At 45.6% G+C, this 24,614-nt stretch overlaps 4 protein-coding genes across 4 annotated transcripts; all 4 read left to right on the top strand.

Moving 5' to 3' along the window:
- Positions 1–3,052: 3,052 nt before the first annotated feature.
- LOC107106918 (olfactory receptor 4Q3-like) lies at positions 3,053–4,297 on the top strand. The gene has a single exon (XM_015407133.1). It carries the CDS (start codon positions 3,053–3,055, stop codon positions 4,295–4,297), a length of 1,245 nt encoding a protein of 414 aa, XP_015262619.1.
- Positions 4,298–7,713: 3,416 nt separating this feature from the next.
- LOC107106917 (olfactory receptor 11G2-like) lies at positions 7,714–8,679 on the top strand. The gene has a single exon (XM_015407131.1). It carries the CDS (start codon positions 7,714–7,716, stop codon positions 8,677–8,679), a length of 966 nt encoding a protein of 321 aa, XP_015262617.1.
- Positions 8,680–8,974: 295 nt separating this feature from the next.
- LOC107106916 (olfactory receptor 11G2-like) lies at positions 8,975–9,940 on the top strand. Its single transcript, XM_015407130.1, has one exon. It carries the CDS (start codon positions 8,975–8,977, stop codon positions 9,938–9,940), a length of 966 nt encoding a protein of 321 aa, XP_015262616.1.
- Positions 9,941–18,111: 8,171 nt separating this feature from the next.
- LOC107106915 (olfactory receptor 11G2-like) lies at positions 18,112–19,029 on the top strand. Its single transcript, XM_015407129.1, has one exon. The coding sequence runs from the start codon at positions 18,112–18,114 to the stop codon at positions 19,027–19,029; it is 918 nt and encodes a 305-aa protein (XP_015262615.1).
- Positions 19,030–24,614: the final 5,585 nt, after the last annotated feature.

Raw genomic sequence — 24,614 nt, 5'->3', positions numbered from 1 at the left:
CAAATAATTTTTATATATTTTTTTGTTTTATATTTTTACAATTTATTCACCATATATTATTTATCCTATAAGCCTTAATACATAGAAAGAATCATATATCAAAACATCTAAGTATCGTCTCTTAATATATCACAAAAGACATTGCACAACCCCTTTACTAATATCAGTCCTCCTTAATTATACAAAAGTTTTAAGAGGGAGGACTCCTTTAAGTCTATTTTGAATAAGTGCTCAGTCTTTCTCCGACAGAGGTCCAGATATCCTCCTGTTTCAGTGTCTTCCTCAGGGAGTTCAACGGATATTTCCAAGCACAAGGTTGCCAAATACCAAAATATTTATCCAAATTTTTCAATGAACGCTGCAAAAAGTCTCTCTTAGTGAGCTCAAAGCTTCCTCCAAAGTGAAAGGCAGCTGCTTTGGTGAAGCCATGTAGGTTGGGAACTGGTTAGTGCCAGGACAGAAAACCTTCTGGTGGTGGAAAGGGCTCTCAAGTCATAGCTGGCTTATGGTGACCCCGTAGAGTTTTCATGGCAAGAGGTGAACAGAGGCAGTTTGCCATCATCTGCCCCCGAGTAACAACCCTGGCCTTCCATAACATAAGAACATAAGAGACGCCAATGTTGGATCAGGCCAAAGGCTCATCTAGTCCAACACTCTGTGTCACACAGTGGCCAGAAATACCAGGTGCCATCAGGAGGTCCAGTGGTGGGGCCAGGACACTAGAAGCCCTCCCACTGTTGACCTCCCCAAGCACCAAGAAGACAGAGCACCCCTTGCCCCAGAGTCCCTATCTATACCTTGTGGCTAATAGCCACTGATGGACCTCTGCTCCAAACGCTTGGTGGTATCCCATCCAACTACTATCCAGGGCTGCCCATGTGTAGCTTCCAAGCTCTGTCTCACACAGGGGCCAACCAGTTCCTCAGGTGGGCCAACAACAGGGCAAAGAGGCTGAGGCCTTCCCCTGAGGTAGCCTCCTGGCACTGGGATTCAGAGGTGATGGACTGCCCCTGAACATGGAGAGAGCCTGATAAAGTGAGGATCCTTCTGGTTCCTAGGGAGGGACAAAAGCCTAGGAGTTCCAATATGGTAAGACTTGGCTGGTGGCAGCTAGGTTTATCATCCCTGGAGCTTGACAGGTTAGTAAGGGGAAGGTAAAGAGTCTAGCATGCAGGAGGGCCCTTCCTTCACTCGTGGGAACCCTAACTCTGAGTGGAAGTGCTGTGTGCCAAGCTATGACAAAGCTTCAGCCTCCTCACCCCTCAAATTCACTTCTCATCCCTTGTTGCAGCCGGGAAATTCAGTTGCAAAACAAAGCCCAGTCTTAGTAGAGAGTTAAGAATGAAAGCCATTCCTCATGCAGAATTTGGGCTAGCCAGAGATTGACTTTCTCTTTTTCACCTATGTTATGTTCTAAGGGACCCACTATAATCTAGAGAGTTAAGAATGAAAGCCATTCCTCATACAGAATTTGGGCTAGCCAGAGATTGATTTTCTCTTTTTTACCTATGTTATGTTCTAAGGGACCCTGAAGTATGGACTTCACTGCCACAGGAGGTGGCGGCGGCTACAAGCATGGACGGCTTCAAGAGGGAATTAGATAAGCATATGGAGCAGAAGTCCATCAGTGGCTCTTAGCCACAAGGTATAGATAGGAACTCTCAGGCTGGGGCAAGTGATGCTCTGTATTCTTGGTGCTTGGGGGGGGGGCAACAGTGGGAGAGCTTCTGTTGGCCTGGCCCCACTGCTGGCCCACCTGGTATTTTTGGCCACTGTGTGACAGAGTGTTGGATTAGATGGGTCATTGGCCTGATATGACATTGACTTCTCTTATGTTCTTATGAAGAATGAAACAAAGGTTGATAGAAGGTAGACCACAGTCTGCTTTTTGGGTCACTGGTCTACTCAGTACTGGGGTTCTTCTGAAACATGCTGAACTAGATGATTTTTGGTCTAAACCAGCAATGAATTTTCTTACAGTGCAATACCAAGAACGCTTTCCTGGGAGTAAGCTACACTGAGTAGACCTGTTTAGGATTGCATTTTTACACAAGAGTGCAAATTCTCATATTCGTTTAAGAGATTGGTCGTGCCTCAACAATTAACTGATCTTGGACAGGCAGTTTGGTTTTTTCACCCTTGTCTATCAAGTCTTTAGAAGACATTTCTTTCCTTAATTCTTCCTTCCTTCGTTCTTTTCCCATTGGTGGAAAATACCAATATAAGAGAATATCTCATTCCACAGTCCACCATCTGGGGAGGGGTTATGACTCAGTGGTAGAGAATCGGCTTTTCATGCAGAAGGTCCCAGGTTCAGTCCTCCGTGGTTAATTTAAAAAAAAAGTATATGGCAGTAGCTAATGTGAAAGACTTCTGCCTGAGACCCTGGAGATCCAATGTTAGTCAGAGGAGACAATACTGGTTTTGATTAACCAATATTTTGACTCAGAATGCCTTTACAGAAAATTATTTTGATTGACGTTTATTTTGATAGCATCTACGGCCTCATAAATGTCATAAAACAAGCTTTGCGAACTTTGTTCACCAGTGTCTAAGAATTCCAATACCTTATGGCTGTTGTATCAAGGTATGAACTTTCCTGTGCAAGCATACTTCCTCAGATACATTGAAATGGAAGTTAACAGTTCATCTATATAGGCAGATGCCTCTACATAGGTGAACAGCAAATTAGCATACAACTTAATGAAGATGTTTTGACATATGCAAAGATTGAACAGAAATAGCAAGCTAAGTTCATACAGTCTCCATTTGCTAAAGATATATGTTAATTTGCTGTTCATCTGTATAGAGGTATCTGCATATATATATTGCACTGCATATATATATTGCACTGTTAACTTCCATTTCATACCTTGAATAAACTTTTGTTGGTCATAAAGGTGCCACTGGACTCAAAATTTGTTCTGCTTCTTCAGACCAACACGGCTGTCCACCTGGATTTGTCTTTATGGCTGCTGTGTTGCACATGAAGGGCTGGTCAGAACACCACAGTCCTCTAACCATCTTCTCTTCCCCAGGTTATGTCCTCTCCATGAATGGCTCCACTGTAACTGAGTTCATCTTCCTGGGTATCTCCTGCTCCCATTCCATCCGACTCCTTCTCTTCGTCCCAATGTTGGTCTGCTATACTACCATTATGTCTGGCAACCTTCTCATTGTGGTAACTGTGACCACAGAGCCCCGCCTCCATCAGTCCCCCATGTACTTTTTCCTGGCCAGTTTGTCCATCATCGATGCTGCCTTGGGGTGTGTGGCTACCCCGAAGATGATGGCCGTCCTGGTGACTTGTGGCAGGACCATTTCATTTGGGGGCTGCATGGCCCAGTTCTTCTTCCTCCACTTTTTTGGCGGTTCAGAGATGCTGCTCCTCACGCTCATGGCTTATGATCGCTACGTGGCCATCTGCCAACCACTGACTTACAGGGTCACCATGAACCGGCCACGCTGCGTCAGGCTACTTGTTTCGTGCTGGGTTGGAGGCTTCATCCACTCTGCAACCCAACTGGTTCTGATCCTACGGCTTCCATTTTGTGGGCCAAATGAGCTGGACAGTTTCTACTGTGATGTCTTGTTCGCGCACCCCGAAGAAGATGGCCGGCCTCGTGACCTGTGGCAGGACCGTTTCATTTGGGGGCTGCATGGCCCAGTTCTTCTTCCTCCACTTTTTGGGTGGTTCAGAGATGCTGCTTCTCACACTCATGGCTTACCACTGACTTACAGGGTCGCCATGAACCGGCCACGCTGCGTCAGGCTACTTGTTTCGTGCTGGGTCGGAGGCTTCATCCATTCTGCAACCCAACTGGTTCTGATCCTCCGGCTTCCATTTTGTGGCCCAAATGAGCTGGACAGTTTCTACTGTGACGTCCCACAGCTGGTCAGGCTCGCTTGTGCCAATGCCTATGTCACAGAGCTCCTCATGGTGGCCAACAGTGGCCTCCTCTCCCTGGTCTCCTTCCTCATCTTGCTTGTCTCCTATGGCGTCATCATAGCAACTCTTAAGGGCCATTTCAAGGAAAGGGGAGGGAAGGCCCTGTCCACCTGCGGCTCACACTTGATGGTGGTCAGCCTGATTTTTGTACCCTGCCTCTTTGTGTATCTCATACCATTCTCCAGCTCCAGGGTGGACAAGATGGCTTCCATATTCTACACAGTGGTCACGCCCGCCCTCAATCCTATCATATATACACTAAGGAATCATGAAATGAAGGAGGCTATGGGGCGGTTGAGGAACAAGTGCATTTTCTCTCATTCTTGTGTGAAGAGCGAACAAAACTGAGCTGTTTTTCAGATGAACCAAAGTGACTTGTACAATGTCCCAAACTTTACCTAAAGTCCAATTGGTTATGTGGCTAGAGGCCACAAGGTGGTTTTCAATAGAAACTTTATAGGGTGTATTTATAAGCTGGATGTCATCACCAAAGTGCTTGTTTGAAAAATAACACACACAGAGGGAAAATGTCTTCCAGGTCTGTTCTCAGACTAAAAAGTTATACGTATAGTAGTACTTCTATACACTATTGGCAATGCACCAAATGGTATCTGTGTGCAGTCAATCATGTGGTTTTGAAGGGATGAGCTTTTTTACCAGGGCAACAAAATAAAAATGACATGCAAATTAACTAGTGTATTGGGAGGGGCCATGGCTCAGTGGTAGAGCCTCTGCTTAGCATGCAGAAGGTTCCAGGTACAATCTCCTGCATCTCCAGTGAAGGACCAGGCAGTAGGTGATGTGGAAGACCTCTGTCTGCCTGAGACTCTGGAGACCCGCTGCCAGTCTGAGTAGACAATACTTATCGTGATAGACCAAAGGTCTGATTTCAGTGTAATGCAGCTTCAGTGTCCATAAATTGTAGCTTGGTGTTTACATTTATTATCATCACCATCATCAGTTGTCACAGTCATATGTTTGACTGACAGATGGTGTTCTGCAATTCAAGATCTAGCCAGGTTCTTGGGAACTGCATATGTATCTTTGCAGGATTCTTGCCGTTCCAAGCAACACTGCCTTTTGGAGCTTAGCTGGTATTATTTGTTCAGAATGGTATTATTGTTCAGAATGTTCAGAAGGTCCAGGTGTTTCTTGAGGCTTCTAGGCACTGGCCCAAGGGCTTCCATGACAACTGGCACAATGGTAGTTGTTCTTTTTGCTGTTGTTATTAAAATAATAATGATCAAGTTACTGTTTAAATTGTTATTTAATTAATTATTACCTTCCATCTCTAATCTTTCTGTATAAGCACAGAAGTCTTAGCAGAAGACTAATATCTGCAATATTGACACCATCAACGATCCATGGGAAAGTGATTTGCTTGTGATCATACAAGAAGCTCTTTGTTTAGTTATGATACAATAAAGTTTATTGCCTGTGGCCAAAGACCATTACAATCTGACACGTATAACACAATTGCAAACATCAGCATTAAAACCACCCAGGGGTGTCATACATGCGGCCCGGGGGCCAGATCAGGCCCCCGGAGGGCTTCCATCAGGCCCGTAGTAGAACTGGCCATCTCCTGCTTCCAGTTCTGCTGCTGCTGCTGCTGCTGCATCATAGCTTGCTTCACCAAACTCTCTTAATCACTCAGCCATTTCATGTTTTAACCTGGGTCCTAGACTCAGAACTCTGAGCATGAGATTTCTGTGGCGAATGTCAATAAATCAAAAGTAGGTTAGACATGCCCCTTCCCCCCAGGGTTGGACTACAAGACAAATGAGAACAGGACTTTTCTGAATCAAATATGCAGAAGAAACCTTCCAGGTCTCATATCATTTGCTGGTCATTAAATCAACAGCCAACAGAATAAACAGAAGCCTCCAAAATGTGCAGCATGGACACAAAGGAATCCAAAACACATTTTGTAAGCAGCCTTGATGCCTTTGGACCTCTCCCCACCAAGTTGCTACTGATGTCTTAACTAGGGATGTTCACCTAAAAGCCCCCCCCCTTTTAGGTGAACATCCCTAGTTATGACATCAGTGGCAACTTGGTGGAGAGAGATCCAGGGGGCATCAAGGCTGTTTACAAAATGTTGTTTGGTCTTTAGATCCAGATATTGGGGAGGGCATAATTATCAGTATTCTGAGTTATTCCAGTCCCAAATACCAATTTGATATCCAGATTTGGGATGTTTTGGGATTCCAAAACTATTTGGGTCCATTATTCCCTATGGGGAATATTTCTGAAAAGTTGAAGTGGCTGTTTTTTGAGAAGATGGCACTAAAATCGCAGCAGGGTTAGTGCTACCTGTCCCCTAAAGTTTCTACATGTTTCATGGAAACTGAACCAATTTGATCCCCAGCCATCCTCCATGGTTTCCCTTTAAAGGAGCTTTCTCCAGGGCAAAGAATAGCCAGACACCCAAATGCATGCAGCCACTGACCAAAAGCCTCCCAATACAAACAGAACAAACATCAAACCAGAGAACCCAGCAAAATCGCAGGCCAATGTGGCAAGCCCAATACAACCAATGTCAAACCAGAGAATCCACGCCAAGCCAACTTCTCCAGGTATATCTTTGGACTGAATGTATCCAAGCACATAGCCCTAGTCATAACTGACCAAGCAGCAGGTTCACTGGACATGTGGAAGAAAGCCCCGCATAGCCAAAGTAATCCCAGTGTGAGCCCCACCTCCATAGCTCCATCTATTCCGTGCAGGGGATTTGGTACCCAGAAAGATAAGAAGATCTTGTAAATTACTAAATCTCCAGTAGGCAATTGATCTCTAAGGAAAATTTAGTTTCTGGAAAACAGAATTACTCTCTGTAGACAACTTCCCAAGGGCCATTTTTTTTTAGATGCAGTCTTCATAGCAATCCTTTAAAAACATGATCCATCCTCTATACAGACCTAATCCATCCTTTGTAAGGCCAACCTGCCTAAAGTCCACCCACATGATAAAATCTTGTCTGTTTTCACCACAAAGAAGATGGCATTTCAACCCAGATTTTGATAAAAGGAGTAGTACCTAAGGCCCCACCCCCCAAAGCCAGCAATGTGTCTACATCAAGTCCCTGGTTAGTTGGAGCAGCTTTCTGAGAATGACTAAGGTACAGCAATAAAGATGGGAAATAGTGGGTAGAGGTGGAAAGGCTTGCGCTTCATTCCACCTTTCTTAAAGAGAAGGACCGAATGGTTGGTTGCCACTTAAGCTGATATGTGTAGAAGGAAAATCAAGGTCCGTTGGAGGACCACTGGCTAATTTCAGGTGGACTGTGGTTTTTGCATTGAATTCTGGATAAACGGAGCTTTGGGTTGGTCTAGTAAGGGCTATTCTTTCCAGCACAACTGTACACTCTAGAGGACTCGACATAGTTGCTCTGTAACTGTCCTGAGACAATGAATGTGCCAGATTGCTTTATAAATTTAAAAAGGTCTGAGCAGATCACCAGGGTTCTAGCAAAAAACCCCCCACACAGACAAGGTCACACAAGACTGAAGCCAGACCACTTCTGATCTAAACCTTCTTCTTGGTAACGATATTTGATTTTTTTAAAAAAATGTAACCATATTCAGAAATTGGATTCTTCTTCTTCAGCATAACTTGGACACACCAGTGGCTATCTCTACAAACAGGAATCCTTGCCTCAGGAACACCAGCCTGCTCTGAGCTGTAGGACGACTGATTGCCCAGCATTATTTGCTTTATCTGCTCCAAGCTTTGGATGGAAGAGCTTTGTTTTCTATTGAACGATGATGCAGAGTGGTCCTGTGCATGAGACGAAGGTGGGCAATGGGACCACAGTACAGGAGTTCATCCTGCTGGGCTTCAGGGTTGGACAACAGGGACGCCTGCTCCTTCTCATCTTCTTCATGGCTGTCTATGCCCTCACTTTGGCTGAGAACATCATCATCATCACGATAGTCGTTCAAGACTCTCACCTGGCCCGCCTTCCCATGTACATCTTGCTCAGCCACTTCTCCTGGCTAGAGATATGTTATGTGAGCGCCACAGTGCCAAGGATGCTCTTTGACCTGTCCTTCCCATATGGGGTCATCTCCTTCCATGCCTGCTTCCTCCAATTCTACAACTTCTTCTCCCTCGGCAATACCGAATGCTTCTTCCTCTCGGCCATGGCCTTGGATCGCTATTTGGCCATCTGTCACCCACTGCAGTACCCGAAAATGATGTCTCAAGAGGCCTGCTACAAATTGGTGGCTGCTTGCTGGATCCTTGGTTTCTTGTGGTACGCAGCACCAGTGTTCCTGATCTCCAGGCTATCCTTCTGCGGCCCCAACACTATTGACCACTTTGTGTGTGATCCGGGTCCCCTCTTTGCTTTGGCTTGCCCCCCGCTGGGGTATGTACCCCGCCTCTTCAACATCTTTGTCTCCTCTGTTGTTCTGGCCACCTTTCTGTTCATTGCAGTCTCGTACGCATTTGTAACTCTCACCCTGGTAAAAAGATCAAGCCGGAGCAACCGTATGAAGGGCTTCTCCACAGTCTCTTCCCACCTGGCCGTGGTGACCCTTTTCTATGGCTCTGTGGTCGCAATGTACGTAGAGCCGAACGGGGAAGATCGCGCAGAGACAACGAAGGTCGTGACTCTCTTCTACTCTGCCGTCACCCCTCTGCTTAACCCGCTGATCTACTGCCTTCGGAACGACCAGGTGACGGAGGCAGTATCCAAACGCTTGCAAAGGAAGAGGATGAAGTAGGGTCATGGGGGGAAGCAGGACAGCCATTAACTCAAATGCACATGCTGATCTGCTTGCTATTTGGGGACAATCGCTGCCATAGCTAGAGGGGGCTAGGTCCCCTGGTGCATTTTGTAAATTTGGATTGCTTCTTTGTATTTTATGATCTCTAGTAGGCAGGGGCACAGCCAGAAAATTTTGGTTGGTGGGGCATGGAGAAACTGAGTGGGTCACCCTGGGCACACCTGCTGCTCCTCTTGCAACGGCAGAATCTGCTCCAAGCTTTGGATGGAAGAGCTTTGTTTTCTATTGAACGATGATGCAGAGTGGTCCTGTGCATGAGACGAAGGTGGGCAATGGGACCACAGTACAGGAGTTCATCCTGCTGGGCTTCAGGGTTGGACAACAGGGACGCCTGCTCCTTCTCATCTTCTTCATGGCTGTCTATGCCCTCACTTTGGCTGAGAACATCATCATCATCACGATAGTCGTTCAAGACTCTCACCTGGCCCGCCTTCCCATGTACATCTTGCTCAGCCACTTCTCCTGGCTAGAGATGTGTTATGTGAGTGCCACAGTGCCAAGGATGCTCTTTGACCTGTCCTTCCCATATGGGGTCATCTCCTTCCATGCCTGCTTCCTCCAATTCTACAACTTCTTCTCCCTCGGCAATACCGAATGCTTCTTCCTCTCGGCCATGGCCTTGGATCGCTATTTGGCCATCTGTCGCCCACTGCAGTACCCGAAAATGATGTCTCAAGAGGCCTGCTACAAATTGGTGGCTGCTTGCTGGATCCTTGGTTTCTTGTGGTACGCAGCACCAGTGTTCCTGATCTCCAGGCTATCCTTCTGCGGCCCCAACACTATTGACCACTTTGTGTGTGATCCGGGTCCCCTCTTTGCTTTGGCTTGCCCCCCGCTGGGGTATGTACCCCGCCTCTTCAACATCTTTGTCTCCTCTGTTGTTCTGGCCACCTTTCTGTTCATTGCAGTCTCGTACGCATTTGTAACTCTCACCCTGGTCAAAAAATCAAGCCGGAGCAACCGTATGAAGGGCTTCTCCACAGTCTCTTCCCACCTGGCCGTGGTGACCCTTTTCTATGGCTCTGTGGTCGCAATGTACGTAGAGCCGAACGGGGAAGATCGCGCAGAGACAACGAAGGTCGTGACTCTCTTCTACTCTGCCGTCACCCCTCTGCTTAACCCGCTGATCTACTGCCTTCGGAACGACCAGGTGAAGGAGGCAGTATCCAGACGCTTGCAAAGGAAGAGGATGAAGTAGGGTCATGGGGAGAAGCAGGACAGCCATTAACTCAAATGCACATGCCGATCTGCTTGCTATTTGGGAACAATCGCTGCCATAGCTAGTGGGGGTTAGGTCCCCTGGTGCATTTTGTAAACTTGGATTGCCTCTTTGTATTTTATGATCTCTAGTAGGCAGGGGCACAGCCAGAAAATTTCGGTTGGCGGGGCATGGAGAAACCGAGGGGGGCACCCTGGGCACACCTGCTGCTCCTCTTGCAACGGCAGAAGCGGCAGCTCCGGCTCCACTGCGACCTCTAGTCCTCCTCTGGTCCTCTAGTCCCCTCCATTGTAGAGACTCGATTCTGGACTCCTTTTCTGCATAAGCCGGGGGGGGGAATCTCCAACTCTATTTTTCATTTCGCAATTTTATTCTATTTTCGGCTATTTTATTTCATTGCATTTTTAAAAACCCGTTTAATTTTTGGCCTGGAAAAAAAGAAAAAAAATGTGACTGAAGTTTCTTTGACTGTGCCTGGGGTCATTTCGGAACACCCACGTGCAACTTGCAATAAAAAACATTTTTTAAATCTATTTCTTTTGTCTGAGGGGCAGCATTCATCGGTAGGGGGCAATGCCCCCAAATGCCCCCATGGCTACAGGCCTGCTACCAGGGGTCGTTTTGTAGAAAAAGAGCTAGGGGAACTCATTAGCATAACTCATTAGCATATGCCACACCCCCTTAGCTTCTAATGGTAGTAATGTCTTTAAGCAATGCCCATTAAGACCAGCTTAACCCGAGTCAGTGGGAAGGGGCTAGTCTAAACTTATTTTCTGACTCTCCTGGTACTTGCAATAAAAAACATTTTTTAAATCTATTTCTTTTGTCTGAGGGGCAGCATTCATCGGTAGGGGGCAATGCCCCCAAATGCCCCCATGGCTACAGGCCTGCTAGTAGGACAATATCAATCAATGTCATGTTACAATCGAGGTTAATGGAATAGCTTCTAATGGTAGGAATGTCGTTAAGCAATACCCATAAAGACCAGCTTAACCCGAGTCAGTGGGAAGGGGCTAGCCTAAACTTATTTTCTGACTCTCCTGGTACCTTTCTTTTCCTTCCTTGCTTCCTTCCTGGGGATCCCACTGCTGCCTCCTATTCCCTCTAAGGTTCTAGAGCAGCGGTTCTCAACCTGTGGGTCACGGCCCCTTTGGGGGTCGAACGACCCTTTCACAGGGGTCGTCTAAGGGGTCGCCTGTAATTAGAAATAAATATTTCACAATATATAATTACATATTGATTTTGTGATTAATCACTATGCTTTAATTATGTTCAATTTGTAACAATGAAAATACATCCTGCATATCAGATATTTACATTACGATTCATAACAGTAGCAAAATTACAGTTATGAAGTAGCAACAAAAATAATTTTATGGTTGGGGGTCACCACAACATGAGGAACTGTATTAAAGGGTCGCGGCATTAGGAAGGTTGAGAACCACTGTTCTAGAGGGAAAATATAGAAAGATACCATATGAAGACAGGTGCTGCCCATGTTCCTTGGGAGAAGTGGAATCGGTGCCCCATATGTTCTTCCGCTGCCCCTTTCATCAAGTTTACAGGGATAAGCTTATCTCTCCCCTCTGAGATAGGCCAGCACCTGATGCAGATAGTGCTGTTCTAGAGAGACTTCTGACAGAGGAAGATCAGCAAAACTCCAGACAAATAGCTAAATCCTGCTTCCAGCTGGCAAAATTCCACAATAAATACCCTCAATCACCTTTTGTATGATTTATAATTAGTTTAGTTTTAGACATTTTCATAGTTATTCTGATATAATGGACAGTTAAACTTTTTATTTTTTTACATTTTAATGGTTTTAAGGTTATATCTCTAAATATATACTTTTGGACTGAAAGCTAATCTGTTTGTATTGAACAAATATGTATTATTCTGACGAATGGTCTTTGACCGGAAATAAACATCATTCATTCACTGCTGCCTCTGCTTTCCCTAGCCCTTCATTCTAGCTTCCAGATGCAGCATAGCTGCTTACCATTCAAGTCACCTCTTTATGCCCACAGTCTTTGCCCCTTTCCCTAATGAGAGGGTTGTGTTGGTTGCTATGCATGCAAATAGGCTTGCAAGGTAAGGAAGACCTGAGATGGTTTCAGATCTCCATTCACCCAAGAAGCTCTCTGGGACGATCATTCTCTCTCAGCATAACCAAATTGTGAGGATAAAGTGGGGAAAGGAGAACTATGGAAACCCCTGAGAGCTTCTTTGAGGATTGGCCAGATAGATATGTATGAGGGAGCGCTATTACCTCCCTCTTCTTCTAAGCTTTTCAAAGGTATTTCTCCATTCTGCATCGGCAAAGCAGTTCGGGCAAAGAAAGCGGACAAGCGGATGCATAAGAACTGATCTCAAGCTAAGATCCAGGGTCCAGCTTCTTACTCGTGCACTCACAGAGTGACAAAGACTATCTCTCAGCCTTGCCTTCTTCACAGGGTTGTTGTGAGATTAAAATGATAAAGGGAGAAATGCACATATATTTTCCTGAGCTGCTTGGAAGCTGTGCAAGAGAGTATGGTGATACCCATATACAGAATGTTGTTATAGAAAATTATTGTTGCGTTAATTTTTACTTTGTCATTATTTCTCATGGCGCATAAGAGCCAGAATAATATTCCTCCCAAAGAGTTTACAATCTGAATATCAACCACAGGAGAGGATAGTCAAGGGAGAGGCTGGAGAAGGAATACAGCAGAAGAGGAAGAGGAATGGGAGAGGCAAATGTAACAAGCAACACTTAAAAGACGGAACATGGCCTGTGCAGATGATATTTTGTGGCTACTGACAAATTATCTCATCACTGAGCTGAACCTCCTTGGGACAAAGGCAACTCATGTTGGAGCTAACTCTGTATATGCTGTAGAGCATAACTCTTTGTGATTCTTTTAAAAGGTAAAGGTTCCCTTGCTCGAAAGCCAGTCGAGTCCGACTCTAGGGTTGCGGTGCTCATCTCCGTTTCAAAGCCGAAGAGCCAGCGCTGTCTGAAGACGTTTCTGTGGTCATGTGGCCGGCATGACTAAACACCAAGGCGCATGAAATGCTGTTACCTTCCCACCAAAGTGGTCCCTATTTCTCTACTTGCAATTTCTTGCTTTCGGACTGCTAGGTTGGCAGGAGCTGGAATAGAGACGGGAGCTCACTCCGTCATGCGGCAACCCCGGTCTTGAACTGCTGAACTACCGACCTTCCACAGCCTGCAGTTCAGCGTCTTAACCACTTGAGCCACCGCAGCTCCATGTGATTCTTTTACATGCTTCCAAATTTCAATATATTTAAAAAACGTTAAGTGGGATTCAATCAGGATTTTCACTCCATCTCACCCAATTTTCCTCCCTATTACAGTCCCCATCCCAAATGACTTTTGTCAATACAACTCACATGATTCCAAGCATAGTATCTTTTGGGTTGGCCTCCTCCCTTTTTCACCAGCGAGAAGCTCTTTGGACCCAGCAAGAAGCTCATTGGACCTATTAGAACTAAAAATGGTTGCAATCCCCCTTTAAACTTTGCTTTGTGACTGGCACCACCCATTTCTCACCAAGCCGAGTGCAAATGGTCATTATGAAAGAGTTTGAGTGGCAGAGTAAAGAGAAAACCACTGTTTCATTGCCGAGTCAAACAGGGCTGATGCCACTGGCTAGCAGGAGCACAATGTGAAAAACTAAGCAGATGTAGATGAATAACTGAATATATCTCTGGGAATGCAATAAGGAGCAGAAGGGTAAGCTCTGTGAAATGGATGTGTATCATGACACACATCAGACTGCAGATCTCACCCATTCACATTGCTTAACTTTCAGTGCAAAGCATGTGAATATGCACATAGATGTACACCCAATCCACATTTCGCCCTAGCATTTTACCCTACCTACAGGTGACAAGAGCTGTCTTGGGACAATTGTCTTGCATGAAATCACCAATGAAGGTTACCAAGGTAGGGCCTAGTGAGATCATCATGTTTGATATATGATCCCTGACTGGTTAGGACAGAAGGCCCCAACCCCAACCTGCTCAAGGTTGCAGGCACCTTTGGAATTAAAAACGCTGTGTGCTGGGCCAAACCACAAAATGGCAGCCACAGGAAGCAAAGCCAACCACAAAATGGCTGCCACAGCTTACCTTCAGTCACACAATGCAGATCCTTGTGCTGAGGATCTGCATAGCCAATCCATTCTCCAATGGCCAATCAGGAGCCTTGCTGGGCAAAACCCCCAACTGGCACAACCAACTTTCCAGAAACACTTGGCAAGTGCCAGGAAAAGAGTCAGCAGTTGCCATGGTGCCCACAAGCACCATGTTAGGAATTCGTGGGTTCAGATTATTACATGAGAAAGTCCTGTCAAGTATGATACAGCACCTAAGAAGCAGATGATGGTTAGGTCAATATCTGAAAAATGTGGGATAAATTTTTTAACTAAAGAAGAAAAAGGAATGCAGGAAAAAACTTAGCCCAAGAAATATTAATTAAAACCCCAAAAGGTTAAATACATACAAATTGGAGGGCCCAATCTTAAAACCAGTAGATATAGAACATTAACATATAGATAATACAGGTTATCAAAAATACATGTGTGTATTACAAAATGATTTAAAAACATTTATCAGCCCAAATGTAGCCTCAATAAGAATTAAAATCGTACAATAGTCACAAATAGGACCTTATGTGACCCAAAAGTAGTTGTATTTCAGCCAACTGGCCTTCTTCAGTGGTCAAACATAAAGATTACATATAGGCTCAATGCTGCAATAATAAAACAAAGTATTGCTCAATATAAAACCAAGTAAAAATATATTATGGCCCCGGTCACACAGAGCATTTGCTGTGTGAAAGGCATGGTTGTTCGGTGGATTTTCCGGGCGCAATCACACCGGAACATCTGGGAGGCATAGCACACCCGTGGCCAACCCGTGGCGTGCCACCAAAGATGCACAGTTAAAAATTATCTTACCATATGTACTAGCAAATGGTTTGCCATAGGCTGCCGATGGAATTGTTCCGTGTGATCGCACCGGCGTGCGGCTCCCCCCCCCCCGGCTGTCCTCATTGATGCACATGCGCTGATGGATGAAACCGCGGTGTGCCGCCGTCACATCTGATCATGTACTGGTGGGTCTAATTGCACCAGCGCAAAGAGCCATGCCTCCCCCCCCCGTGTTATCTGGCCCGTGTGACCGGGGCCTATAATACTTATCAGTGGCTCAACGCTAAGGAGTATTATAGAGGCCTCATAACGTATCACCTTCTGTCCTAATCAGGTGAACATAACCTAGACGGTACTGCAATATTATGCTTTCCAGTTTTGTTCCAAAAGATACAATTTCTAATGCAATCTAGACCCTGTGTAAAAATAAATATAAAATAAAATAAGAACTTACTTAATATTATTTTTCTGATATTTAATTATCGCTCCTATAAATTTTGCACACAGAAAGAGGAGCAGAATAATTTGTATCCAATAATAATCACATCACCTGTGCCCTCATACCTTCAAAAGCCTCAATGGGTGTTTCCATATTTTTAAATAAAGGAGTGATCAAACTGGTCCTCAATTTGTTAAATATAGGACACTCCATGATCACATGTTCAATAGTTTCAACTTTGTCATATGAGCATCTACGTGTTCCATTTGAATATGGCACTTTTTAAAATCTGCCCTCCGAGACTGGCTCATTTTCAGAGCAAAACTAAAACTCACTGAAAAAGTGGTGTAACATTAGTCTCTGTTGACATTCTTTGTAATAAACTGAACTGCTGTCCAATCCATTTTTAGTACCAGAAATGTGCAGACTTTAACCAAAGGAAGGCATGACCATTATGAAACAGGGTTCAGCCTTCATGTGGGAACTCATAAGAAATCCAGATGAGTAGTCTCTACTTGAACTGGAAGCAGCTTTCTGAGGGCTCCACCCTTGATCCCTTGATACACTTGTAGTGACCACCCTGGTGATAGAATCAGGGTCCTTTGCTTTCAGATGGTGTGCTTGCTGAAGCAGGGAACATTCCCCTCCTAAAGGGGTGAGCCCCCTGCACTGTCTGCACATTCATATAATCACCGCCATTTTCCAGAAGAAAAGGTGTTTGCGGGAGAAGAAAACCAAAGTAAAATATAGGAGTGGTGGTGATAATGATGATGCTATAGGAATGCGGGGAAAGATGCAGGAGATAACTATGAGAGGAACGGGAAGGGAAAGTAAGGAAAAAAGGGGGGGGATAAATAGGAATATGATTATGGATCTCTTTTCCCGTAGTTCCATACCATCTCAGTCGAATATTCGTTAGGCGAGCAAAGAACAACATTTGCAAACAATATTTCACATTTGCAGATATTGATGAGAAGTCTTTTGAGCCTCAACTATCTCCGTAGCGAAAAAGGTAAAGATTCCATCCATCTGATTCTGAAGACTCACAAACAGTACTGTGAGGTGGGGGGGGGAAGGTTTTGTAAATTGTTAGTTCTCCGATGGGGCAACTGTTCTCTGAGGAGACCATCTTGTTTAGATAAAAAGCAGAGCAGCCCTCCACAGACTTGGTCCCAAGGGCCATTAATTTCCTGGAGGAAGGCTTCTGGAGGGCTTTGAAAACAGGGTTCAGCCTTCATGTGGGAACTCATAAGAAATCTTCACACACATCCAGCAGTGCAGTCACTTGTCTCTCCTCTGCACAAAGGACATTGGAGCCTGGGGTTTGAGCCAAGGGATAACACATGGCCCTTCATATGCTGGTACCGTGACATCCTCATGCCCTTGACTGTGGGGGTAGCAGTCTGTGCATTACTGAGGTACAGGACATAGATTATTACCAAAGCAGAAGGGGGTGGCAGAAGAGATCTGAGATGGGGATGGTTGCTCATTGGTCAGTATGCAAGAAAGGTCTGAAAGCTTTTAATCTCTGCTTCCGGAGATGAGAAAATACTGCCGGCTTTTCATTACCAAACTTGCAGTCTAAAAGACCATAGAAGGCATTTGATGGTCCACTGGGGAACCAGTGAACAGTTTCCTGTGATCCACCAATTGCTGTGATTTCTGAAAACTACTGTGGACTAGATGGGATTTGTGCTGGTCCAGCCAACTATGTTCTTAAGAAAGAGAACTTGGGCTCCGGTCACAGGCAAAGTTGCCACGGGAGAGGCACGGAAGGTGGGCGGATTATCCGGGTGCAATCACACCCCAACATCTGGGAAGTGGAGTGCACCCGTGGCTTACCGCCAACAATGTGCCTTAAAAAACTAGTACCTCCCAGCGCGCAGCATTCCCCTCCAGTCCCTCGTTTACCCGCCAGCGCCGAGGGAAGGACCCGTGGTGTGCCGCCGGTGCATCTGATCGCGTAATCGCGCATCAAACTGTGCCGGGGCAATTAGCCACACCTTCCCCCCCCCCCCCCCGTATCTGGCCTGGGTGACTGGGGCCATAGTAAGGATCACGTAGCATAGTTTGGTTCTGCCAGAAGTGTCCCCAGGTCCTGAGTAGGTATTCTTGTATCGTGAACTAGAAACATGTTGGAATGGAAAGGTTTTACTGGAAAGAATAGCATAACTGCAAAACTGAAATCCCCATAACCAGTCTAATTCACATCATTTAATGAAAAAATGCAATGCCAGAAGATGTAGTGATGGCAACAGGAATAAATAGCTTCAAAGAAAATAATATCGATTCATGGAAGATTAGTATATCAGTGGCTACTTGCCATGGTGACTGAGGGGAGCCTCTATGTTCAGAGGCACTAAACCTCTGAATCCTAGAGCAGGGAGGCAACATTAGGGGAAGGCCTCAGCCTCTATGCCCTGTTGTTGGCCCTCCAGAGGAACTGGTTGTCAACTGTGTGAGGCACGATGCTGGGCTAGATGGACCACTGGTCTGATCCAGCAGGACTTTTCTGAGGATCTTATGTTCAGTGGGGGAAACAACGGAAGTTTTGGCTTCCCTGTTATACAGATTAGTCCTTGGTCTTTGCCTGTTAATGGTTCTCTTAACAGCAGTCACTGCATGCCATATGCTAAGTCTAAACTATACTATTCCCAGCAGGTGCTTCATCTATGCCAAACGTCAGAAGGAGCACCTTAGCAATGGACAGTGGGGGATTAGCCTCCTCGCAGACTGATGGTGCGTTTCACATGGAGCTAGTCAACAGGACTATGGTCCAGGAATTCATTCTGCTGGGCTTCAGCATGGGACAACACGGACGAATGCTGCTTTTTGCCTTGTTCACAGCTATCTACACCCTCACTTTGGCTGAGAACTTCATTATCATCATGACAGTAATTCAAGACTCTCACCTGGCTCGCCTTCCCATGTATATCCTGCTGGGGAACTTCTCCTTCTTGGAGATCTGTTATGTCACTGCCACTGTGCCGAGAATGCTTTTTGACCTGCCTTTCACATGCGGGGTCATCTCCTTCCATGCCTGCTTCATCCAGTTTTATGTCTTCTTCTCACTCGGCTGTACTGAATGTTTCCTCCTCTCAGCCATGGCCTTGGATCGGTATTTGGCCATCTGCCACCCTCTGCAATACCCCAAGATAATGTCCCAAGACTCTTGCTATGCTCTAGTGGCTGTTTGTTGGATCTTTGGTATTCTGTTGTATGTTGTACCAGTGGTTTTGATCTCTAGGCTGTCTTTTTGTGGTCTCAACATTATTGACCACTTCCTTTGTGACCCTGGCCCCATCCTAGCCTTGGCTTGCCCTCCTGTAGGGTATGCTGGCCCCCTTTTCCATGTCATTGTCTCCTTTGGGCTGCTGGCCACCTTCCTCTTCATTGTTGTGTCCTATGGATTTGTAGGTGTCACCTTGGTGAAAGCCTCTAGCCACAGTAGCCGTGGCAAGGGCTTCTCCACGGTCTCTTCACACCTAGCAGTGGTGACCCTTTTCTTTGGCTCTGTTGCAGCTATGTATGCCATACCCAATGGGAAGAGCCATGCCACGGTCACTAAAGTGGTGACTCTTTTCTACTCATCGGTTACCCCTCTGCTTAATCCTCTTATCTACTGTCTCAGGAATGATCAGGTAAAGGAAGCAATGGCCAGGCTCTTGAAAGAGAAGAGGATCATATAGGAAAATCAAAGGGAATAATACATGACTCTCTATATTTTTGTTGTTTTAGGGCACTCAGTTACCAAAGGTTGTGTGAGAGATGGTCCTTTCTAATGATGCATTCTTAAAGACTGGTTTTTCATATTTGTTTCCTCATCTGTATGAAGACTACTTCAGATCTCAACGTTATTAAGATATTCTTTCGACTGCTGTTGTTATCGTTACTGTTCTGATTCCAATTACATGGTGGGCAAATGCACAGAAACGTGATCCTATAGAAATGTGTTTAACCTTTGTGATTGAATAAACTGGCTTCTGTATGTGCTACTACTGAGATTGGGTCCCACTGTAGCCTATTGGTTTTGAAAAAGTATTATTCAAAATGCGGCAGCTTGCATCCAGACTATGCATCTTCTATGGTTTATGGATTTCAAGATTATAAGGATTTTTCAGGAACTATATGAGTCCACTCTATGATGAATGGATGTCAAGTTGGACTATAGAATTATAATGCAACAGGAGTAAGACACATTGAAATTTTGGGGACATTATTTTTCTGCACTACTGTAGTTTCTTGCAAGAACAACTTGGCTTTATTTTGTTATATTGTTATTGCGTTATTGAACTCGGCATTAAATTTTAATTTTTTTTAATATTGTGATCACCTCTGTGAATTCAGCCAGCATTTTTTTTTTACTTTGTACCTATTTATGTACGCTGGTTCCCCTCCTTCGTTTGTTTTTGTAAGTGAGTAGCTGGGCAAATGTTAGTGGAGAGAGGCAGTGGCTCAGTGGTACAGCATCTGCTTGGCATGCACAAGGTCCCAGGTTCAGTTCCCAGCATCTCCAGTTAAAAGGACCAGGCATTCGGTGATGCTGCCAGTCCAAGTAGACAGTAACACAGGGAATTCAGTGCTGCAGGAGGTGGTGGCTTCTACAAGCATGGACAGCTTCAAGAGGGGATTGGATAAACATATGGAGCACAGATCCCTCAGTAGCTTTTAGGCACAAGGAATAGATGGGACACTATGTCTGGAGCAGTGATGCTCTGTATTCTTGGTGCTTCAGGGGCAACAGTGGGATTGCTTCTAGAGTTCTGGTCCCACTGTTGCACCAAATTCTATGCTTTCTCCCATACACGGATTTGAACCAGGCGAACCCCATGGAGGCCTGTGGGGCTTCCCGGATCACAAACATCAAAGTGTCGATATAAAGGTCCCATGCAGTTGGCCATTCACATGCTAACTTCCTCAGCATTGATTTTATGATTTGGTTCAAACATTCCACCAGTCCATCCATTTGAGGATGGTGTATGGTGATGAAGATCTGGCAGATCTGTAAAACTTAACAAAGTCCCTCTATCCATTAGAGTGTCCTGCAGTAAGCTCACATGGGCAGAGAAATGCATTAGGGCCTTAGCCACCCCTGCACTTTTCATGTTCCAAAGAGTAAAGGCCTCAAGGTAATGGGTGGCATAGTCCATCAGCATGAATAGACGTTGGGAGTCCCAAGGTGTGCAGGGGAGGGGGCCTACAAAGTCCATAGTGACTTGACCAAAAGAAGTGTGGATGATGGGTAAAGGGGGAGAGAGGGGACTGGCCCACCTCACAGGTCTTACAGAAGTCCTGGACATCTTTGGCCACCACCGGTCAAAAGAATTGGGTTAGTACCATAATTCCCTCTAAGCTGTGCTAGGGGGTGCTGGTGTAAAAAAATTTAGCTGCCGGCTCAGGGAATTTAATGTTCTGATCATATTAATGCATTTTCCCTCAATTGAAAACAATGCTGCAAATGTGGTGCCTCTACCTCAAAAGAAACACACCCCCAGAGCTCCAGATAGTCCTGGATCAATTCTCCATTGTAGCCTACTAGGAATAAGGCCTGTTGTGAAAATAAATACAATGAGCTCTAGAAAGAGGCTGTGGGCGGGTGCACTCAGCATCAATTTGCTGTGGCAACCTCAGCAGTGTATAATGACACAGACTCCACCATTTTCTCCAGAGGAACTGATCTTTGCTACCTCACCTGGACATTGGCAGCTATGGTTCCCCAGGAAGAAAATGGCTGGTTTGGAGAGGGGAGACTATGGCATTGTACCTATCTGAGGTCTCACCCCTCATCAAACCCCACCCTCTCCAGGCTCCACCCCTCAAATATCCAGGAATTTCCCAACCTGGAGGTGGCAACCCTATCTCCTTCCCAGCCAACAACCAACCTACCTTTATCTGTCCCTCTGATTTCAGCTTTCCATCTCCTCCCCCTCCCTCCTAGAGAGCAGTTGTAATTTTGAGTGGTCTCCAGCCCCCACCTGGAGATTGGAAACAATGGTTAAATTACCCAGGAAGAAATGGCTGGTTTGGAGGCTGGACCCTGCTCTGAAGCACTGTTATTTATATGGCAAGGGGAAAAGCCAAGAATTAAATTGAAAGCCTTGAAGGATGTGAAAGATAATGCTGGATCTGGAGTACCTGACTGTAAAAATTACTATAGGGCACCAAGTTTGGTTTTAAGATTATGCATGGGATAGAGCAGGTAGAGAAAGAGGTACTTTTCTCTCTTTCTCACAATACAAGAATTTGTGGGCACTCAATGAAATTGTTGAGCGGGTGGGTTAGAACGGATAAAAGGAAGTACTTCTTCACCCAAAGAGTGATTAATACAGGGAATTCACTGCCACAGTGGTGGTGGCTACAAGCATGGACGGCTTCAAAAGGGAATTAGATAAACATATGGAGGAGAGGTCTATCAGTGGCTTTTAGCCACAAGGTATAGATAGGGGCTCTGGGGCAAGTGATGCTGTGTCTTCTTAGTGCTTGGGGGGGGGGCAACAGTGGGAGGGCTTCTAATGTCCTGGCCCCACTGGTGGGCCTCCTAATTGCACCTGGTATTTTTGGCAACTGTGTGATAGAGTATTGGACTGGATGGGCCTTTGGCCTGATCCAACATTGGCGTCTCTTATGTTCTTATCACCTGTGCCCTCGTGTCTTCAAATGCCTCATTCAGCATTTCTGTATATTTAAATAAAAGAGTAATCAAAGTGGCACTCAACTTGTAAAAATATAACACTCGATGATCACATGTTCAATAATTTCAACATTGTCATATGAGCAGCTACATGTTCTGTTTGAATATGGCACTTTTTAATGTCTGCCCTCCAAGACCACGTCATTTTCAGAGCAAAACTAAATCTCACCAAAAAAAAAGCGGTGCAACATTACTCTCTGTTGGCATTCTTTGTATTAGACTGAATTGCTGTCCAGTCCATTATTCAGTACCAGATATGTGCAGACTTTCACCAGAGGAAGACATGAATTTGCCTTATACTACATCAGACCATTAATGCATCCAGATGAGTAGTCTCTACTTGAACTGGCAGCAGCTGGTGGTGGTGATAATGATGATGCTATAAGAATGTGGGGAAGATGCAGGAGGTAATTATGAGAGGAAAGGGAAGGAAAAGTAAGGGGGAAAAGGAAGAAGAATGGGAAATATGATTTTGGATCTCTTTTCCGGTGTTTCCATACCAACTCCGCCAAATATTCATTAGGCAAGCAAAGAACAATATTCGCAAACAATATTTCACATTCTGTAGAAATTAAGATGAGACGTCTACTGCAGCCCAACTAGCGCCATAGCAAAAAAGGTAATGATTCCATCCATCTGATCCGGAGACTCACAAACAGTACTCTGAGGTGGGGGGAGGCTTTGTACATTATTAGTTCACTGATAGGGCAACTGTCTCTGAGGAGACCATCTTGTTTAGAAGAAGAGCAGAGCAGCCCTCCACAGACAAGGTCCCAAGGGCCATTAATTTCCAGGAGGAAAGCTTCTGCCAAGCTTTGAAAACAGGGTTTGGCCTTCATGTGGGAACCCATAAGAAATCTTCACACACATCCAGCAGTGCAGTCACTTGTCTCTCCTCTGCACAAATGACATCGGAGCCTGGGGTTTGAGCCAAGGGATAACACATGGCCCTATGCCAGTACCGTGACTTCCTCATGCCCTTGACTGTGGGAGTAGCTGTCTGCGTGTTACTGAGGTACAGGACATAGATCATTACCAAAGCAGAAGGGGGTGGGAGAGGGGATCTGAGACGGTGATGGTTGCTCATTGGTCAGTATGCAAGAAATGTCTGAAAGCTTTTAATCTCTGCTTCCAGAGATGAGAAAATACTGCTGGATTTTTCATTACCAAACTTGTAGTCTAAAAGACCATAGAAGGCATTTGATGGTCCACTGGGGAACCAGTGAACAGTTACTTATGATCCACCAATTGCTGTGATTTCCGAAAATTACCGTGGACTAGATGGGTTTAGTGTTGGTCCATCAAAGCATGTTCTTAAGAAAGACGATGTAGTAAGGATAACTTAGCATGGCATGGTTGTGCCAGAACCTGTTCCCAGGTCCTGAGTAAGTATTATTGCATTGTGAACTAGTTGGAAAGGAAAGGTTTTACAAGGAAGGAAATGCAAAAATGAAATCTCCATAACCAGCCTAATTCATAACATTTAATGATAAAACACCCAATGTCAGAAGATGCCGTGATGGCCACAGGAACAAACAGCTTTAAAAGGTAATTATATAGATTCACATAGGATAAATCTATCAGTGGCTACTAGCCATGGTGACTGAGGGGAAACTCCATGTTCAGAGGTACTAAGCCCCTGAATCCCAGAGGCGGGAGGCAACATCAGGGGAATGCCTCAGCATCTATGCTCTGATGTTGGCCCTCCAGAGGAACTGGTTGTCCACTGTGAGAGAGAGGAAGCTGGGCTGGATGGACCACCAGCCTGATCCAGCAGGGCTCTTCTTAGGTTATTATGGCTGCGGTCACATGGAGCATTAGGCATGCTAGAGAGACGGAAGATAGGTGGATGTTTCGGGCGCGATCTCACCACCACATCTGGGAAGCGTAGAGCTCCCGTGGCGAACCCGAGGCTTCCCGCCAAAGATGCGCGGTTAAAAACTAGTACCTCGGAGGTACTAGTTTCCGGTAACCGCGGGGCAAGGACGGATGTCTGATTGCGTTTCTGGTGGTAGTTCTGGCGCCCGCCCATGCCCCCTTGTATAAAGGTTTGTTTTTTTTCAACTGTCCATGGGATGCGCATGAGCACCCAACGGGGCATGTGCACACTTTGGTGTCTGGGGAAAAAAACACCCGTTTGCCGCACTGCACCGCGCCGCTTCTTTGCCGCGGCGCAGGATTGTGGTGTGCTCGGCATCTCCCCCCTACCACGGGACCTCCATGGGACCTCCACGGGACCTCCACGGTACGTCTGCTGGTGCAACCGCACGTTATTTTGCCTCGGAGCAAACAGCCACGCTTCCCCCCCACATTTTCCTGCCCGTGTGCCCGCGGCCTATGTTCAGTGGGGAAAACAACAGACGTTTTGGCTTCCCTGTTATACAGATTAGTCTTTGGTCTTTGTCTATAAATGGCTCTCTTAACAGCAACCATCCTCTCCCCCAGCAGCACTTGCATGCCATATACTAAACCTAAACTACACTATTCCCAGCAGGTGCTTCATCTATGCAAAACATCAAAAGGAGCACCTTAGCAATGAACAGTGGGTGATTAGCCTCCTCACAGACTGATGGTGCTTTCTAC

Source organism: Gekko japonicus, unplaced genomic scaffold, assembly GCF_001447785.1.
Source record: "Gekko japonicus isolate JY-2015 unplaced genomic scaffold, Gekko_japonicus_V1.1 scaffold3481, whole genome shotgun sequence".
In the NCBI taxonomy this organism is placed as follows: Eukaryota; Metazoa; Chordata; class Lepidosauria; order Squamata; family Gekkonidae; genus Gekko; species Gekko japonicus.
This window is presented reverse-complemented; position numbering and strand designations above follow the sequence as displayed.

What these genes read in the sequence shown, in the direction of transcription:
- LOC107106918 (XM_015407133.1), top strand. Translation starts at nt 3,053, where the DNA reads ATGAATGGCTCCACTGTAACTGAGTTCATCTTCCTGGGTATCTCCTGC.
- LOC107106917 (XM_015407131.1), top strand. Translation starts at nt 7,714, where the DNA reads ATGATGCAGAGTGGTCCTGTGCATGAGACGAAGGTGGGCAATGGGACC.
- LOC107106916 (XM_015407130.1), top strand. Translation starts at nt 8,975, where the DNA reads ATGATGCAGAGTGGTCCTGTGCATGAGACGAAGGTGGGCAATGGGACC.
- LOC107106915 (XM_015407129.1), top strand. Translation starts at nt 18,112, where the DNA reads ATGGTCCAGGAATTCATTCTGCTGGGCTTCAGCATGGGACAACACGGA.